Raw genomic sequence first — 18,469 nt, forward strand, 5'->3', positions numbered from 1 at the left:
TTTTTCTCATACGCACAAACACGTCGCATTAAGCTGACTCATCGGACATCGATTGTCTGAAACGCCTAGTCAGCGTAGCGACCAATCATGTGCCGACGCGCCCACGTTTACGCACTGGGACCTACATAAAGAGAAACCAAATCCAGTCAAGACACACTCGCGCGCGCGCAGGGAGCAGGACGTCAACCTCTCCACAAGTCCACGGACAACCATGGAGTACGTGTAGCAGTCTAACTGCGGAGAAAAACACGTTCCCGCCGTCCGGACTTCCACCAAGGGACTCTCGCATCCGATAAGTTCCCTTTTTGACTTGCTCCCATTTCACATTGTATTTATTTTTATACGTGTCGCAGAAATACTAAAAGCTTTTATTAGTGCACATCCACCTTCTGATTTGTATTATGGCTATCGCCACCTGTGCACTAATAACAGTGCTATACCGCAGACAAGCAGGATTCTATTGGATTCCAGTCAGGGATTTGTCCCAAAGCCTCTCGTTTTATGGGGGCTCATGACATAACAAAACATTTGCATGTCGTGCAGATTTTAACCACAGCCTATTGTTCCATTTCGCTCGATATGGTTTGAATCAGTGACGGTATTACAATGTATGAATCGAAGTTCCTTAGGAATGATAATATCTTTCTTTTCAAGAATTTTCATGAGATGCAAAATAAGTGGGATGGTGGAACCTGTGTATGGTTGGTAGACCATAATCAGTTGGCTAGCAATCGATCCGTCTATCTATCTTGGCCATTTCTACTTACTTTATCCGGGTCTATCTCCCAATTGGCAATATTGGCCTTGAACAACCCCGTAATGAACACGTAACATATAACACCCAAATTTATAAGGGTGAATATATTGTTCACCATTGAAGATTCTTGAGCTCCACAACTCAGTAGCACTGAAGGCAAAATACAAGTTAGCACGAGGGTTAGTTCATTTACCAATACATTCATGATCACTTTCAGTTGGATTTTGTTGTGAGCAATGTTCACAATAAATTCATCTGCTACACGGTTCTGGTTAGACAAAGGATCGTTCTGTCACTAAGAGAAGTACCAAAGTGTTTTATTCACATTTCGGGTGGGAAATTGGTGAGACATGTGAAAACAGGACTACAATAAAGCTCATTAGGAGAAAACATTTAAAAAAGCGATGAATTCTCATAAGAGGCAATTATTGATCAAATTGTTCATGTTTCCATCGAGTTTTGTGCCGAAAAGACTACAAAACTCATCCACTTTACAGACACCCAGACAATTTCGGGACAACCCATACCTAAACTATGCCATAGGCAGATCACTTGAAGTGAGGGCGATGATTGTCTGAACTTTGGACATTGAGACGAATATCGGTAGCCCAGGTAATGTAGACGATCGTTAGCTTGTTCGCCGAACTGGACAATTTGACTGCAAACCTGTCATCACCAGTCGAGTTTAGATCGTCAATGCGTTGTTAGGCAGTAGGGCTCAGAGTAGCTCTGTGTCGTTGGTGGTAGGTCTAGTAGCAGTGCATGTGTGTAAATATATAAACTGCTGGTCGCGGCTGACCCTTGATCACGGTTTTTTATTTGGTTGGGCGGTTCCATTGACCGATCCGTTATCCTGTGTCTTGATTGGTCGGTGGCCAAGCTCAAAGGCCACGTGGTCCTTGACCAATCGGAACGTAAGATAACAGATCAAACAATGGGACCACCCGATCGAGTAACCAAGCATGATCGAAGGTCAGCTCCGGGTAGCAGCGCGTATAGTAACACACTCCACTCCGCCTCTTAACAGCGCACTGTTGATTTCATCTCGATTGGCGGTCATAGGTTTGCTATCAAACTGTCAGATAGCGAATATACAGACGACTGTGTGCTCGAGGCGCTTTCATGCAGCACTACTCTCTGTGACACAGATTACCGTGCCGCAGCACCAATTCAGGTGAAACCGATGTACTAAAGTGAAAAAAAGCGAAAACCAGAGTGGGGGACGGGACGGAGCGAACCGAAAACACATTGATTTTCGGGTCTCAAATCAAATACCCGTCAACAATTTGTCATGTGTTGATCTATCCTTTATTGTTTATTTTTGAAAAATCGTTACAGATTTTTAACTAAGCAGAAGACTGGCTGTAAAGTCGTGGTTTCATTGAAATAATAATTTCAAAGACAAAGGCGTTTGTCGGTTACTGGGGTGATAGAGGTTGAGAATATGTGTGACCTTTGAGCTCGGGTAAAAAAGAACAATCAAGTCCAACGATCGCGTTTTTCATCTGCTTTAATCAGAATAAATACAATAGGGCAGAAGAAGAACTGTTCAAACGAGATTGATTTGGATGTATTCCCACTTCGAATGTCCAGTGAGGCATAGGCTCGACAGCTGCGTCGATTCGGGTGAGGTGCTTGTCACAGTGCATTTGGTCTCAATATTTGTTTAACCAGGATGTCAGTCGAATCCAAACCGATCGCCTCATCACTGAGAATGATACGCGCTGGACTTCGGTAGATTTCTAGTGCTTCGATTTATGAGTGCTCTATGTATATTGTTGTATACATGCAAATTTGGCCTTCTCAGAGGAGAATGGTTACATCATTGGCTAACAGATTTTCAGAGGTTGCATTAGCTTCTTGTGAACACAGAGCTGTGGGTCTCGTGACCCAACGTTCTACGTTCAGAATAAGCCGATACAACCTCTGGATTTCATTTGCTGACCAAGCTGTAATCCGTGTAGTGTGGTGGCTAAGTATTATTTACGTGTCTTATGCCAGTCATACTGATAACCTAGAGAGGAAACTGCCAAAAACAGAGGAAAAAAGCCGAACTCTCACCCAGAACTCTTCACTCATTTAATATAAACTAGAAGTTTTTCGGTCAAACTATGAATTGTTTTCGTCTGTGAAGCGTGCTAAGTATATATTTGAAGTAAGGCTTCCAAATAAATAGTAACACTGTTGTTGGCTAGTCTGCTATTTATCTTCTTATAAGATCTCTCTTCTTACAGTGCCTCGTGCTATTCACAGTCAGCCTCAGCTGAGAGGCCGAGTAAAACCTAACACTTGTCTCACTCTTGGTGAGAAGTTCTGGATGATTGGTCAGAAGCGGGTTTAACATGCACACAAGACACAATGCCACTTATCCTTCAGCAGCTCAGTTCATAGTAAGGTTGGTTGTGTGGATAGTACTGGAAATGATAACGACATTAATAACAATATGGACAGAACAGTGTCCCAGTGTTTCTCAGTTCTGTAGCCCAGATCGACACTGAGTACCAACTTGGAGTTCATGATAAAAACTTTAAAATCCAGCCACAGTCAGCGAGGAATAGACAGGTTTACTTGTTCGAGAGAAACCAGGTGCTTTCGTTGGTGAGAGGTAACAAGCAGTCTTGTTTGCACGATTACTATCATCAATAGCCATGATAGCCATGTTACAGGTGAACTCAGCTAAATGCCCTCGAGCATGAATTTTAAACTGGGACAACTGAGTTGAAGGAAATCAGTCAAAATCACTGACACCGAGCTTTCGGGAGACCCAGAACAATGGGTTCCGTAGCGCGGGAAACGAAATTAAGCTACAGAGAAAATTGATCTTATGAGGTCTTGTCTCACCCCTGTACTCAGGACTAATCAAAATAATGTGTTAATTGCGTAACTGATTGCGTAACAAAACATTTCTCATTCTCAAAACAGTACTTCGAGAAAAACATCTCAGAGCAACTCACCTGTTACGGCCAGTGTTATTAAAAATGCAAATGGATCCGCATATTCTGCCAGACCCGTCATATTCATTGGCATGTAACGCGAAAAAGCCTCCGATATGCGTCCACCAGTCAAGCCATCAACGTTAGAACTCCATGCTCGTGCCACACTGGAGGTTCCTGGAGCACATTTAAAACTGGGAGTAATATTTCTGGAATTTCACTGAAGGATGGTGCGTAGCAGTCTGGAATTGCCAAAGTTTACCATTTACTTCTTATATCCGGGGCTGCATTGGATACTGCATTATTTTGTGGCCGACTTACCAATGTTGAGATCCTGGGCTTGTTTGGGTATCAGTTGCTACCTCAAAATAAATTGTAGCCAAGCCATTTAGCCGACGACAGTTTCGTTAACTGGTACGTTTCCCGCTTCTCCCGCTAATTTATTTCCTTCACGCTAGGTTCGTATTTCTCTAAATCCCATCTTCGGAATTCCTAGCCGTCAGTTACCGGTGAAAGTTTGGTCTTTGGCATGAACTGTTCTTAGTTAGTGCTTTGATCTTTCATACTGTGTCTTGACTACGGCGTCCATAACCGTTCTGTATTAACCACACCGAATTATCTAATCTGCTCGTAAGGCCATTTAAACCGTTACTTAACGTCGAATATTGTCATCCACTTGATTTGATGAAAGCCAACGAAATACTTATTACAGAACCTTGATAGCGAACAGTCCTTGCATCTCGAACGACATACTAAAGCATGAACAGTTCCGCGGAATCAAGTGAGTGCTTAATTAACAACCGTACTACTTCACAAAAACTTGCAGTGATAGAGAAACGAGATGGCGAGCCACTTCTCAAATGAGAAGGCAGCAGATAAAAGCAAATTTGGCCCTCCCGGGATCTGTTCCCATTACAGTGCGCTTGGCCGTTGCATAACAAGTCTTCTCCAACGGACAACAATTTAGTGCTCCCTGAGTTATTAATGTCTAGAAATGAGCGCTTTTTGGGTTGATCAATCATTGTGTACCAGAAATAACAAGAAGACAGTTGCTTCGATCTACGCCTAACACACGTCAGCTTGTAAAGGGACAGAGGTTCTTGGAACGGGAATAATAACGATGAGTTTCGGATAGATAGAAGCTTGTAAAACTCACCTGGTACTTGTAATGTCAAAAGGTAGATCACCTTAGGAGTAATTACGTTGTTTGTGTCACTGAGTACCATATATACAACAATTATGGAAGTTATCTGCTGCCAGCATTTCACTGTGGAGATCAGTCCCAGAAAAGCTACTGAAAGAGGTTTTATGGAGTGATTGACCCCTCATCCAACTATTGTTATCTCTCGAGCAGTGTAGAACACAGGGTCGGAAGAGTCCATTGGTTCTGCCTTAATGCCTTCGTTAATGAACTACGGGATGCTAGTTGATCCCATTTGTACTGAAATCTTTTAGATCAGGAGCACTGAATATGTCGCCCAAAGGACGTGTTTGGATGGTTTATCATGTTAGAACAATATCTTCAGCGGAGACCTCAGAAAAACATGGCACCGAAAACTTGCCCGGCGTAGGGGGTACGTATCAGGTATCCTGTTTACTATCCTATATATATATATATATATGTATATATATATATATATCCAATGGCTTAATCTCGGATGCCTTGAGTAGAATCCTTGGAGTCGCCTAATCGGAACACACCTACTGAGACCAATAAGACTTGAAATATGTCGCACAGTTATGCAGTAACCACCCGTAGCGAAAATATTATGCTTTGTGAATCATCACAGCCAGTCCTCTCCAAAGATGTTGGAGACAAATGGTGCCATTTCAGACATTAACGTAGAAAAGCAGCAATAGGACCGGTGGGTTTTTCCAGGTAAACCAGTAAAATGTTTACAGTTATATCACACAGTAAATCACAGGTGATGCTAAAAGGTAGGGATAGAAAGAGATCAACTGTAGGTAACCAGAAATTGGCCACTAATTCATGATCACTTTCTACGACTGGCTTAGGTGGTCGGGCTTTATACGCTATTACAAGAATCCAAGACTAGCTATATTGAATTTACTTTACATGTTCAACTCAACCCCTATGTTCAGATACAGACATGGCCGAAAATGATTAACCAATTGTCTTCGAGGAATACACTCATTTGCAAATCACGGGAGACTTAACTGAATCTCTCGTTTATGATATTTTAAAACTGAAAGTGCTGCATACAGATCGCCTCATGTTTCAGTTGGCACGATATTCGATATATCGCAGTATATTTTCATGAAGCAAACTACTCAAGGAAACTGCTGAAAACCTCTTCGACAGCCCATGACCGGTTTCGCCCTTCTTGGGGCTCATCAGGTAGGCGCAGTCCTCGAGTTTCCCTCAACCTTATGTCCTACTTGAAATCAAATTGCGAGTAGTTTCCTCTATGAAAATATACTGCGATATCTCGAATATCGTGCCAACTGAATTATGAGGCGGCCTGTGTGCAGCACATTCAGTTGGAGGACATCAGAAACGAGGGATTCAAATGAGTCTCCCTTGAAAACCAAATTGATTTGCAAATGAGTGTATTTCTCGAAAACAGTCCAATATGGGTTCAAGTAGATCATAAGGTTGACGGAAACTCGGGGACTGCGCCTACCTGATGAGCCCGAAGAAGGGCGAAACCGGTCGTGGGCTGTCGAAGAGTTCTCAGCAACCATGTGAGCAGTTTCCTCTATGAAAATCAACCAATTGTGTTCACAACGTCCAAAACCAATGACATTTGACCACTAGTTGATTCGTTGACGAGCTGTTACATCTTACTATCCACCGAAATGGCTGCTATGATAGCAAGTAGATCAGCAGCATATACCTGCTTACTTTCTTGAAAACATCCTATTTGAGAACCTCTGTACATATATTCATGCATTCATAGTAGTAAAAATTCGGCAGGCCAGCCTTTTGCTGCATCAAAAGTGCTGTAGTTGCTCAGATTGTCTGCAATTTTTTCAACATGTCCAATTTCTTTCGGAAATTAACTAGCCGCCTTCCCTTCGTGTATGGCTTTAGCCGGCAGCTTCAGTACATTGTGAAAATGAATAATCTGCGTTTCCTACCTTTGTTCAATTGCTTATGCGAGGCTGTTTGTTCTTCCAGGTTCAGCGGAACGTGTCATCGTGCAGGTCCAGGGGATGCGAAAACGTACATCCTTGAGCGAAAACGGTAGTTAGATCAACCTGATCCGGCAAGATGCATAAAGATGACTGGATGGATCCTTGCAGTCATGTCGATTGTGAATTTAAGGTCCAACAAGTCACCCAAATCAGAAAAACTCGTTTAAAAGTCATGAGGAACGACGCCTCATCACTGATTGATATCATGTTTACAACCGTTACAAACCTTTTCTTCTTGGGGCTCACCAGTTGGGTGCAGCCCCCGAGTTTCCGTCATTTTTGCGCTCTGTTTGAGCTCAGATCGTACGAATATACTGATTTACACACGAGTTTGTTTTTAACAGGAAACACAAATGGATCACAAATTAATCTCTCGTTCACGATCTTCTTGAGCTGCGATCCAGCAGGGTCTGCTGCAAAAACCAAATTGGTACACTCCGCCCAAGAAGGGCGAAACCGGTCGAAAAAGAGTTTTCAGTAATATTGCGCTGGTGTTTTGTGAAAATATAATGCGATATCTCGAATGAAGCATGAGACGACCTTTGTGCAGTACATTCACTTGAAAAATATCATTAAGGAGACATTCAAATGGGATCTAGTTGAGCGAGTCGTAGAAACCACATGGTTGTGCAAATGAATGTGGTTCACGAACTTTGTAAACCTCGTAATGCAATAAAACAGTGTGATACTTAAGGCCTGGCTTACGCCTAGGCCAAGCTGCTACTCCTAAGTCATTAAAGGTGACATCACAACCGAGGAATAGTACTAACGTCGGAGTTTGAATGACTGAGATGTAGTGTCAGAAAGTTTCTTATATGTTGTCTAAAGTGGCATGCTGGTTTTGAACCGCCAACCGATAAAATATAAAAAGTTGGCCGAATATGAGCATAATCCCTCTTAATGGAGTGTATTTCTATTAAACGAACGCTGAGGCTAGACTTTAGGGTGTATTCACTCAAACTATCAGTGATATCAAAACATTCTGTGGAGGAAAGTCACAAACTTTTGTGACGGTTTTGGAAAAGTCAAATTTGGCCAGAGGCGGAGACGTGTTATTTCCAGTGTTCAAATTTTCTCTTGAACTGGACAAACTCAACAGAAATTTGTAGACCTGTCATACCTACCCATTGTGACACACAACAGCATCAGAAGAAATGTACAGGAACATGAGGCGAGGTCAAGCAAAGACTTTGGTCCAAATAATCGATCGCCCTCGTTGCTCAAGATGCGTGCAAACACCTTCACTTACCGCTTAGCTGCCTTTTCAGTAGGAAGGTTCCTAACACTTAGGGGGTGACGAAAACAGCACCGGTACCGACGAAGAACAACTTGGTCCAATCGACTGTAGCCCCTTTTTTCTGGATCTTTGCAAATTAGTGACCCTGAACCGTGTGCAAGGCAAACTGGTGGACTAAGACTCACACTAATTTGCATAGCCAGTCTCACTGCACAGAAGACGCTATTGAATAACTGGTTTATTCTGTCGCTTCAGCAACAAACACAGGAGCCAGGAGTGTACTTTTGTTGTTCATTGAACACGCTGACAACGGAGAATTATTGTGGCTGTAGGTGGACAGAGCTCAGTTGAAATGAACAAACATCACATTACAAACCGCACCATTTACAGGTTCGGATAGGTGCTCTTCTTCTCCATTGTTTATTAAGAGCTGCAACCTACAGATTATTAGTTTTATCGCTTTCCTCCACTTTCAACGTAAGAGATATGTCCATGTTTGGTTTTCTCATTCAGTTCGAGTATGCTTACGTCAGAGTGACCAGCTGAATCTATCGTCTGTCTGGAGCAAATCTGCAGCGTGAAAACTGTGATAAATGAAGACGGATGTTGTATGTTTTCCAATGACCTCAGGTACGGTGATGTTACCTTATGCACCATTATTGCTCAGTGTTACTATTAACAGCTCACTGATTCCGTTGTCTCTCTTCTAAGTTGGGCTCCCATATGAAAGCAAAATTTAGTAGAGTTTGGTTTTTATCCTTCTACGCTACGGGAACGAGAGATTCAGCTGGGTCCCAGGTGAGTCTCCCGAAAAAAGCAAATTAGTTCGCAAATGAGTGTATTTCGCTAACTTTTTGTTCTCTTCATCCTTACTCATAGGTTTAGCATTGTCTCCATTTTCTCCTACTGTGATAAGTATTCCCATGTGCTCTTATCCGGACCACTTGAGATAGATTACCACTAAAACATCCTTGGGGGAATCTCGAAGAATATACTGATTTTAATATTTTCATAATATTTTGCCATTTGTGTAACTTTCCCCAAAATCTTTCTCAGCGTCTTTCACCTTCATTAGTCACTTATTGAAGCAACGATAACTTCACGCGTTCTCCTCAAGCCCCTAGTCCTGCCAGCTACGACTCCGCCTCACTGTGATACTATGACCCCTCACTCAATTTTTAGTAAATCGCAGTGCCTTGGATAACAACCTAGTTTATAATAGACTTGTGCAAGTTGTTAAATTCTGGGCACTTCAGGCGGACTTCTTAAAGTACATAAAATCGTTACCCACGATACCATTGTGGATTCCTATGCTAAACCTTTAATCCTGGATGCTTCGAAATTTGCTTAACAAGATTTGGACCTGGCTTAGTTCAAGCGATGCATGACTATGGGTTTTCGCCAAATATCTTTGACTCAAACCAGTGAGATTACCCAAAATTCATCTGCCGCAGCAGCAAAGAAGGATGCTTAATTTGGTCTGGATATCTAAATGTCTTTTTGCACAAAAAACCGTAAGTGAATAATATTCGAGTAGTTGAATTCGAATCCTTGCTCTGAACATAACCGAAACTGGCTTATAATCCAGATAATTGGTGTTTGTTTAAGTTCATACGTTTTTTACTTTTGTTTGACACTATGCCACAAGAGCCTCAAACCGATTCTGACCTTTGGCAAAAAAGTGAACATTTCCGACAGATGTTACACACAGTTTGAGATGAAAAACTGTTCGGTATACGGAAAGCGGCATGCATCTAAAAAGTGCTGGTGGTCACACAGCTTTTGAAAACTTATTGATTAAAGTACCAGTAAGACATTTGGAACCTACCAATTATGTACTGCAAAATTAAGGTCCACCCGGTAATAAACGCCATCAGTTCACCCACGGCCACGTAGCTGTATATGTAAGCCGAACCAGTTTTTGGAACGCGGGCCCCGAATTCCGCATAACATAAACCTGGCGTAAACGGGATAGATGTGAATAGCCTACGGCAAAAAGTTGGTAAAGAGCACAGTTCACGTTACTTTGTTACTTTGTTGTTTTCCATAGCTGGAACGGTTTGATGACCATATGGTTTATACTTGCTTCCGTTTAAATTTCCTTATGAACACTAAAATCAAATAACTCGTCGGAGACTTTTGTCAGCCCCGGAGCAGTTGGACTCATTTTTCGACAACTTATGCTGTGTTCACGACTCCGACTGCAAATAACCCTGATTTTTAATTTTCTGTGTAATAGTCAATAATGTTTATGAGTAGTTTACATTAATTCATGTGATTTAATGCAAGAATAAACGCAAAGGATTGCTCGGCTGCTCAGAAACATGTTACTAGTTATTCTTTTCTGAATTCGGGGTACATCTTGGAGACGGATTGAATGAGTAGGAGTCTTCTCGGGGTAAAGTCGATAAATATTACGGATGTCTGAAGTTGCGCTGAACTTTGTGCGTGGACATAATTTATTTGTTTTGCCACTGTTTATGACTCTTTAACACTTCCCAAGACAAAGATGGGCTTTATTTTTGACTTCATCAACCACATACCTGGGTGTCATGGTAGCACTCAGACAACTGTAAAAGCCCATCCAGTCTTTCCAAATGCTTTGTGCCAGCATGGTTCTCCGTGGACACTCAGAAAGGACATTGGCCGGTCAGTGAAAAGAACAAGCCTGCTGAATTATTTCACGCTGGAGCTGATCTTCTAGTTGCATGGCATTTTGTTCATATCATGCGCACTCCTTCCAAAACGCACAGAACCTATTCGATCATACACTATGTGATATAAGTCAACTCGTACGGGAAGCAAGTACCGCTTTAGATACATGAAAGTTAACAATGACGGACTCACTGAGACTTTTGGTCCACTGGGCGAATATATGACTAGTCATATATGGTGTCTGACGGCATACGTTTAATGGTCAACAGCATCGTATTTAGCCCAGCTAATGAAGGTCTTGTCAAGTAGTCGAGTTATATTACATCAGCGGAAGGTTACTAAACGCAGCATGCAGAGTCGATCTTTCTACAAAAAGTGGACTAGCTATCCTCTTATCTTATATCATAGTGGTTCAATCTAAAGCATAATTGTAGCATACTGAGTAGTATGATTTTGCAATTTGCATTCAGAAGGCAGATTTGCCCCACAGATTTAGTAATGTAACCTTATGGGCCTGCAGACTTGCAGATCAGGGTAAATACCAGAGGTGTAGAAAGCTAAACGTCCAAATAATTAAAAATGTAAAAAAATTTTCAGGGAAATTTTAGTACTTTGAAAATGTATGGAGCTTTCTCTCCTGAGAGACACCATACTGATATGTTTTACGGTATCTTGAGAACATTATGGCACTAAGAACACACAGCGCACGACAGCGAACAAGTGTGATGGCGAAATTAGGGCTCGCTTAAGGTATTGGTAGCTACCAGAAACATAAGGAGGCCTTGAATACAATTAAGCCACACCATATAACACGATTGTTTGCCAAAGTTGTGCTTACTGATCCGATTAGCGCTGGACTAGCCATCGTAAGCACAAATTAGATGTTTATATTGTGGCATGCTGTGATCCGTCAATTTATCTGATAACATAATGCTGAAAGCACCAACTGCTAACAACTGATAAGGATGCGTCATGGAGCTTTTCTCACATCACAAGGTTTGAGAGGCATGACCCTTTGTGCCAAAACACTTTTCACATATCTATCATTGGCTTGTCTTCAAAAATCATACAGAGAGTATATGGTTACTTCGATGAAAAATAAACCGCTGTGTCTAGTTAAAAGCGTGTTAGATTGAGCGGTCACCTTCATCCTTAGTTTCAAGTAAAAATCAAGCTTCCTACTCGCTAAAATTCTAATGTGTTTCCTAAAGCTCAACTGTTTCTAATTAGGTTCAACAGTTCCCTTTCTGATACCGACGTCATCAAGTGCTTAGAATAGATAACGGCTTGAAAAGCACAATGTCTCTCTGTCATTAATCACAGTGGGTATGGTAATGCTGTTTCACTGGGAGAAGATGCTAGTTCTTGCTTGATGAATTTATGTGACAGTTTCTAATGCACCACGAAAGGTACAAAAATAAGCCTTTTAAATTTTGATGTCAGTGAAATGTCCACTCCCGTTGGCTGAGCATAAACTGCTTTCTCCGAGCCTGTAGGTGTTTTTTAATTTTCATTTACTCTGGGTTTATGAAGTCAATCTGATGTTTTAGTAAATCTGGTGGTGCAGAACAGGCTTTGAAGAACAATTCTTTCGGTGCCATGGCACCTGGTTTTGCATAAAAACGTTTTGTCGCCTGTATTAACCATGCCCAAAAATACAAAAGCTTTTTTGAACAGCTTGCATGAAAACCCAAATTTCCATCTTTGTGCATTACAATCTGGGAATAAGTAGAGCTTAGGCGTTCACTAGGTTAACTTTGCTGGAATATTTTTTTAAAAAGTCAGTATTTTACTGACATACCGGTTAAGTCACAAGGCTAAACACATTTTTGTGGCCGAAAAAGTGGGACTTTGATTCATCAACTGGAAGTATTTAAAAGGCAAAATGCACACGTACTGATAGCGATTGGTGAAATTATGCGAATTTCCCAGTGAGCAGATCGGAAAAGTTTCAACATTTTCTGTATTTTAACAGAAAAACGGCCAAAGCAGAAACGGTATAAAAATAACTGTATCCACGCTTTTGAAACTCCATAGCTCTTCAACAAAGTTTGTGAAAGTAGTCAGAGGATATGAACAGCGCCATATTTGGCACTGGTTCAGCTAAGTGTACTCGTCAGTTTTGGCAAATATTCATGTTTTCGAATATTAAACTGAAAGATTTCGGTGCTTTACGCTCAGTGAAATCGCAGGATGAATAATTATTTTGACCTATCTAAAAGAACCGAAAATTGATTTTACAGAGAAACTTTTGGGTTAGGCTACTTTTTGACATCTTGTGAATATGCCTCAACTACAATGCTTTCGTTTCCGTGGACTACTCCACTATTAAACAACAGTTAATTGTTGTTCAAGAACAGGTGAACAATAAATGCTACATAGATTTGTTTGCTGTCATCAGAAAAGGCGAATCACATTTTTGTCAGCATTGTGTGTTGAATGGGAGCGACCTTTGAAGTTGGTTTTCAAGCACGTTACATAGCGTATAAGTCACATTCCGGTTAGATACTGTTAAGTTAGTGTGAAAGTGTGGCTGTAGGGTGCTTCATGTCTGACAAAAGAGCGTGCAAAGGAGTTGGTGAATAGTGAGCAGCGTAATGGTTTGTGCCTATCGGCCAAGGTTTAAAAGCTTTAGAATGAATCTGACGATATTCGTCACATGAAGTTCCTGGAATCCTTTGCTTAGCGCTCGGCACAGAGCACATATTACCATATACCTCGCACTTTATTGGGCTTTCCCTGTACAGTTAATCTTCACTACTTTTGAGTCTTTTCTGTGTAACCAAATAAATGGCCATCGTTATGAGCAGGTTACAAATCAAATCATTAAAACGTGTCACAATGCTTATAGTGTAGTCTTGAATACAACGTGTAGTCAGGTAAGCAGGATTTTATTGCTTAAAATACGTTCCCGATGTACCCACATGACGAATAAGTCTCGGGATCCTGTTTGCGTTAGACGATATTAAACGTCATGCCAGTAAGTGAGTTACGCTAGCTAAGCTCTACATAATTCTTAATAAAATGAGTGGTTCAGGGGGCCTGGCGCTACCACGCATTAGTAACAGCCGATGCTCGGAAAATATCAGTGTTTTCTATTAGTAAATAAAGATTACAGCTCAAGCGGCTTCAAAATCAATCAATATAACGACAAGAAATCGAATTCAATCTGATATGTTGTCAAACAAACAAAAATCAGAAACATGTCAGAGGTATCTAGTGTGCCTTTTAACGTAAGTTGCAACGGTGTTGGGAAAATCCGTCAAGAATGACTAAATTGCCGATGTGGGATCCCAAGCTTTTCTATCGTTAGGACACTGGCTTCTTGGCATTGAGTTGCACCCTCGGGCAATGCAGAATTAGGATTCTGACACCCATTTTCCCGTCAACAGCTTAAAGCTTGTTTGGTTACAGAACGCAAGATCATGAGGAGGGGTAACGCAGAGGTGTCAGGTCACCATTTCCACTCCGGAAAGCCCCCAATGTTTTAAGGGTTTATTTTAAATCACTCCAAGTTTGTTACGAGGGGAACTGTAGTTTATGGAGAGGATTCAAAACACTGAAAAACCCATATGTGCAGCTGGCGGCTTTATCAGGTGCTCGGCTAAGTCACTGAGCGGTATCTAAACAGTAAAGAAACACAGCATTGAGTAGCCTGGTATTCCTCATGGTGGTTGCAGATAGAACGAATTGGTGTCCTTACTGCTGACAGAAGCGTTACAGCGCCGAAGATGAAACTGCATCGCACAACACATCTGGGCTTGTAACGTTTCTACACGAGTACTCATGGTCCACTTCGCCCTGAGCGGCAAGTTTCCATCTGTGGAATTATTGTTCTTCCAACGATGAGAGTTGCCAGAGAACCTACGTGGATCCACTTTTTAATTACATGATGTGTGGCAGTATACCCATATGGCTTATTCAAGTAAGTGGCTTGACATACAAATGATGCATGACGATTTATAAAGTTTATTGAGTTCACGTGTTGTTACTGCTACTTTGGAAGCCCAGGTGGGTCTTGACTAAGAAGACTCTGGACCGAAAATGAGTTCAGTACCTATTCAAACATATACACTTATGCAAACCTTAATTGAAAGAATGTTGAAACAATGTTACTACAGGCGCCAATATCTGCTCTTCATAAGCCAAAAACAGCTTCGCCCCATAAAAACACCGGAAAACCAAACAAGTGGCCATCCACCTCCCATTCTCCATACTTTAGCCCGTAGGAGGTGGCATGACCATTATTTTTGCATTTAATCATCCTAAAAACTTACAAAGTTAGATTCCTAATGATCTTTTTCTTTGATGATGATGCCGAATACCCCTAAGGGGGCGATTATACGGGGTAGGCTTTTCAAAGAAATTTGATTTATCCTAAACTTTCCAGCTTTATTCTGCTTCATTTCACATTTTTCTGCCCCCTAAAAAAGTGCTGCAATCTGATTAGGCTACACTGCCTGGAGCATATGGTAAATATGCAATGTAATGCTGCCAATAATGCTGTTGCGCTGAGGATTTTTCCTATGCACCTGAGTCTGCGCCGTCTGAAAAGCAGCAGGATTCAGCAGTCTCAGCAACCCACAGTCTTCCACATGACTCCTTTATAAGTCTATCACACGACGCAAACTTCAAAGATCAAGACATTACCCTACTCTAGCACAGACTCGCAAAACAAGAAATTTCCATACCGCTCGATTGTTCCATACTGTACTAATCTCTCAAATGAGACAAATCGCCTTTCCTGTGTTCATGCCAGAAACTGACCGCTTTGTCCGCAAAATCATACCCTAGTTCCTCATTCGTGTCTCCTCATTCACTTGAATATATCATCAATTTAGTGTTATTCCTAACAGAATGAGCAGTTAAAAAGATTTTTCCGGTTAGATAACCGATCTTTGGTGGTTGTTTGCACCATTAAAGCCACCATATAACCGTTCTCGTGGTTTTCTGGAGGCTAAAACGATTATTAACTGTCAAATAACCGTGTTTGGCTGTTATTCTACTGCACACCTATGTGCGGTTAAATAAGGAAACAGGGATTACTGGGGATGAGTGATAACAAGATCACTCGCGCCCTCGACATACCTGATAAAACGGAGGACACAGCCGCAATTAAGAATGACAGTATCACAGCGGGACCTGCGAAAAATCTGGCAACTTCACCAACAACAACGTACACTCCTGCGCCAAGAGTGCACCCAATACCTGGAGTAATTTTATTATTGTGACACTGAAAAATGGTAATTTTACCCAGTGCTGTAAGGTCAACTACAGACAAACAACGAGATAATCTGGTATTCGAAATATCATCTGCATGAAGCGCCTTCTTTCTTGATAGATTCCGAATAAAAGAATTCACGTTCGCAATGAAATCTGCCGGAGCGAGTCCTGACATCTTTCAACACGACGACGCTTTATCGAAATTTCGCCATCAAATAAATTTTTACTGTAGTGGATACAAAGTCATTTATACATATACAGTTCAAAAAGCTGGATGCTTACTTGAACCGATCAAGATGTCACCGTTGTGGGAAAGTCGTGAAAACAATAGGTAGATCAGTTACCGTGTGACCTCCCGTTCTTACACCAAAGCTTCGCCCGGCCTTGTCTGGCAAGAGAACGATGGGCAACCTAAGATCAAGAATACATCTTGATGTTGCCATCAATCGCACAGGGCCTCGCAGATGAAACCAAGCTAAAGTGCCCAAGCAACCAAGCAGACAGATATGGGTCCCGAATCCGTGAACGACGGAGAACCTAGTCGTTAAAAAGACGGTGATGTACGAGCTACAAGTGAAAGGAAGAAGGCCTTCGCCCTGAAGTTATTGGAAAACACCAACTGAATGGTGACAGACCATTGGACATGGAAACAAAGCTCTCTAATATGCACTTTGTTTATAAAAAATGTGTATCCGTCTTCTTCTCGAATAGGTCTTACTGAACCTTCCTGGATATCCACTGAATATCACTGAAACGTAAACGAATGCTACAGAGCGATTCCACAAATCCCGCAATGAATCTCACGTTCAAATGGACGCGAAACGGACTTATGAGGAAACCGCACACTACTCACACGCTTCATCATTAGTATCCTCCATTACACACCTTCCCCCTTTACAGGTCGTTCGCACGCCACCGATTTTGATTTACCTCCGTCAGATCGGGTCCAGTAGCTGGTCTATTCGACCGCTCTTCGAGCGTATCATGCCACTTACGAAGCTGAGTCCCATTTACTCTTTCCGATCCCCGACCGTCTTGAACTGTATAGAGGATACCACCGGCGGTCGGTAGCGAGAAACGGACCTTGCCATCGACTTCCCAGCTCTCGTGATCCCAGTCAGCTCCCCCCAGGTTTGTGATGATCATTCCACTTGGACTTCGCGCCTTCGTGCCCTTCTACTGGCCGTTTTTGCCTAGACCTTTGCTGAACGGCGGCCAAGCCTTCTTGAGCTCTCCTCCTTTCTTGCTCTAGCTATTCTGGAGACATGCGTGTTGGCGGTCACAACCCGATCTCCTGATCAACAGGCGCAGATGTCGACCGTACATCAGCATCAAAGGGGATTTACCTGTGGTTGACTGTACGGAAGGACGATGAGCAAGCAACATCATTGGCAGGTTCACTTCCCAGTCAACTTCCCTGGCCGCCAGCCACTCATTCGTCGTTCGGTTATTACGTTCGGTTAGACCATCAATTTTCGGGTAGTATGATGCCGTCCTAAGCCGTCTGATTCCCAGCTTCTGCAAGCAATTCCTGATCACTTCGCTTTAGAAGCGAGGCCCCAAATCGGATCACTTCTGGCACCCCATGGTTGACCGTGATGTGATGTGCTGCCACCCCGCTGATCACCGGCACCCGTTGATTTCGTTCGGCTACCCCCCTCATCCACCGCCACAGGTGTTCTGTCATTGTCACGATAAATTGATTCTCGCTGGTTGTCGCCGGAAAGGGGTCCATGACGTCAACAGACCATAACTGGCCGATTTCTGAGACAGGAATAATTTCCATGGGATAGGTTGCCCCTGTCGTTTCTTCTTTCATCGGGTGGCGCCCCTTACAGAGCACCACATAATCACCTCACTTCCCATCCCGGGCCAGTAGACCCTCTGCAAAAGTATTCCATACGTTCTTGGGCGCTCTGTGTGCGCCATCTCATGCCACTTGACGATGAGCTTCCGTCTCTAGACACGAGGTATCACGGACAACATCCGAATCGGTGGCGTTCCAAGAAAATTAACCCAGCTTAATTCAGACCCAGTCGATCAAACTGACTCTGGAGCGTTTCCAATTCCTTGTCTCCCTCTCCGTTCTCGATACTCATTCCATCCAACAAGGCGGCTTCCACTTTCCTTAATACAGGATCCCGCCTCTGGGGTTTAACCAACCATCCAGGATTCAGTTCGATGTCAAGACCATTGGCCCTAGTCATGATCCTGTGAGCCTCATCTTAAGCCTCTGGCCTTGGAAGCCACTCAGCCAATTGGGTGTCCTTCCCTGACACGTGCTGGAACGCACGTAGTAGTACGCACGTAAGCGGTAATCTTGCAAGCGGAGTACCCAGCGCGCGAGCTTTCCGCGAAGATCTCTTGTGGTCATGATCCACTCCAGTGATCGACATGTGTCGACATGAAAATTTTCCCAAACAGATATGGTCGATACCGCGATCACCAGCGCCCGTTGCAACTGTGAGTATCTCTCTGACCCTGGGCGATTTGAGTGTCAGTTGT

The 18,469-nt window shown here is 42.6% G+C and overlaps 1 protein-coding gene across 1 annotated transcript in view; it reads right to left on the minus strand.

The window, feature by feature from the left end:
* Window positions 1-16,139, minus strand: part of T265_11543 (hypothetical protein) — a gene marked incomplete at both ends in the record, with an annotated part of 42,229 nt that extends 26,090 nt beyond the window's left edge. Inside the window, 5 exons of the mRNA XM_009178223.1 lie at window positions 768-907; window positions 3,712-3,867; window positions 9,915-10,043; window positions 15,830-15,949; window positions 15,995-16,139. Coding sequence (XP_009176487.1) covers window positions 768-907; window positions 3,712-3,867; window positions 9,915-10,043; window positions 15,830-15,949; window positions 15,995-16,139 — 690 coding nt within the window. The remainder of the gene's footprint in view (window positions 1-767; window positions 908-3,711; window positions 3,868-9,914; window positions 10,044-15,829; window positions 15,950-15,994) is intronic.
* Window positions 16,140-18,469: the final 2,330 nt, after the last annotated feature.

The sequence above is a fragment of the Opisthorchis viverrini genome, assembly GCF_000715545.1.
Source record: "Opisthorchis viverrini unplaced genomic scaffold opera_v5_514, whole genome shotgun sequence".
NCBI classification, from domain to species: domain Eukaryota; kingdom Metazoa; phylum Platyhelminthes; class Trematoda; order Opisthorchiida; family Opisthorchiidae; genus Opisthorchis; species Opisthorchis viverrini.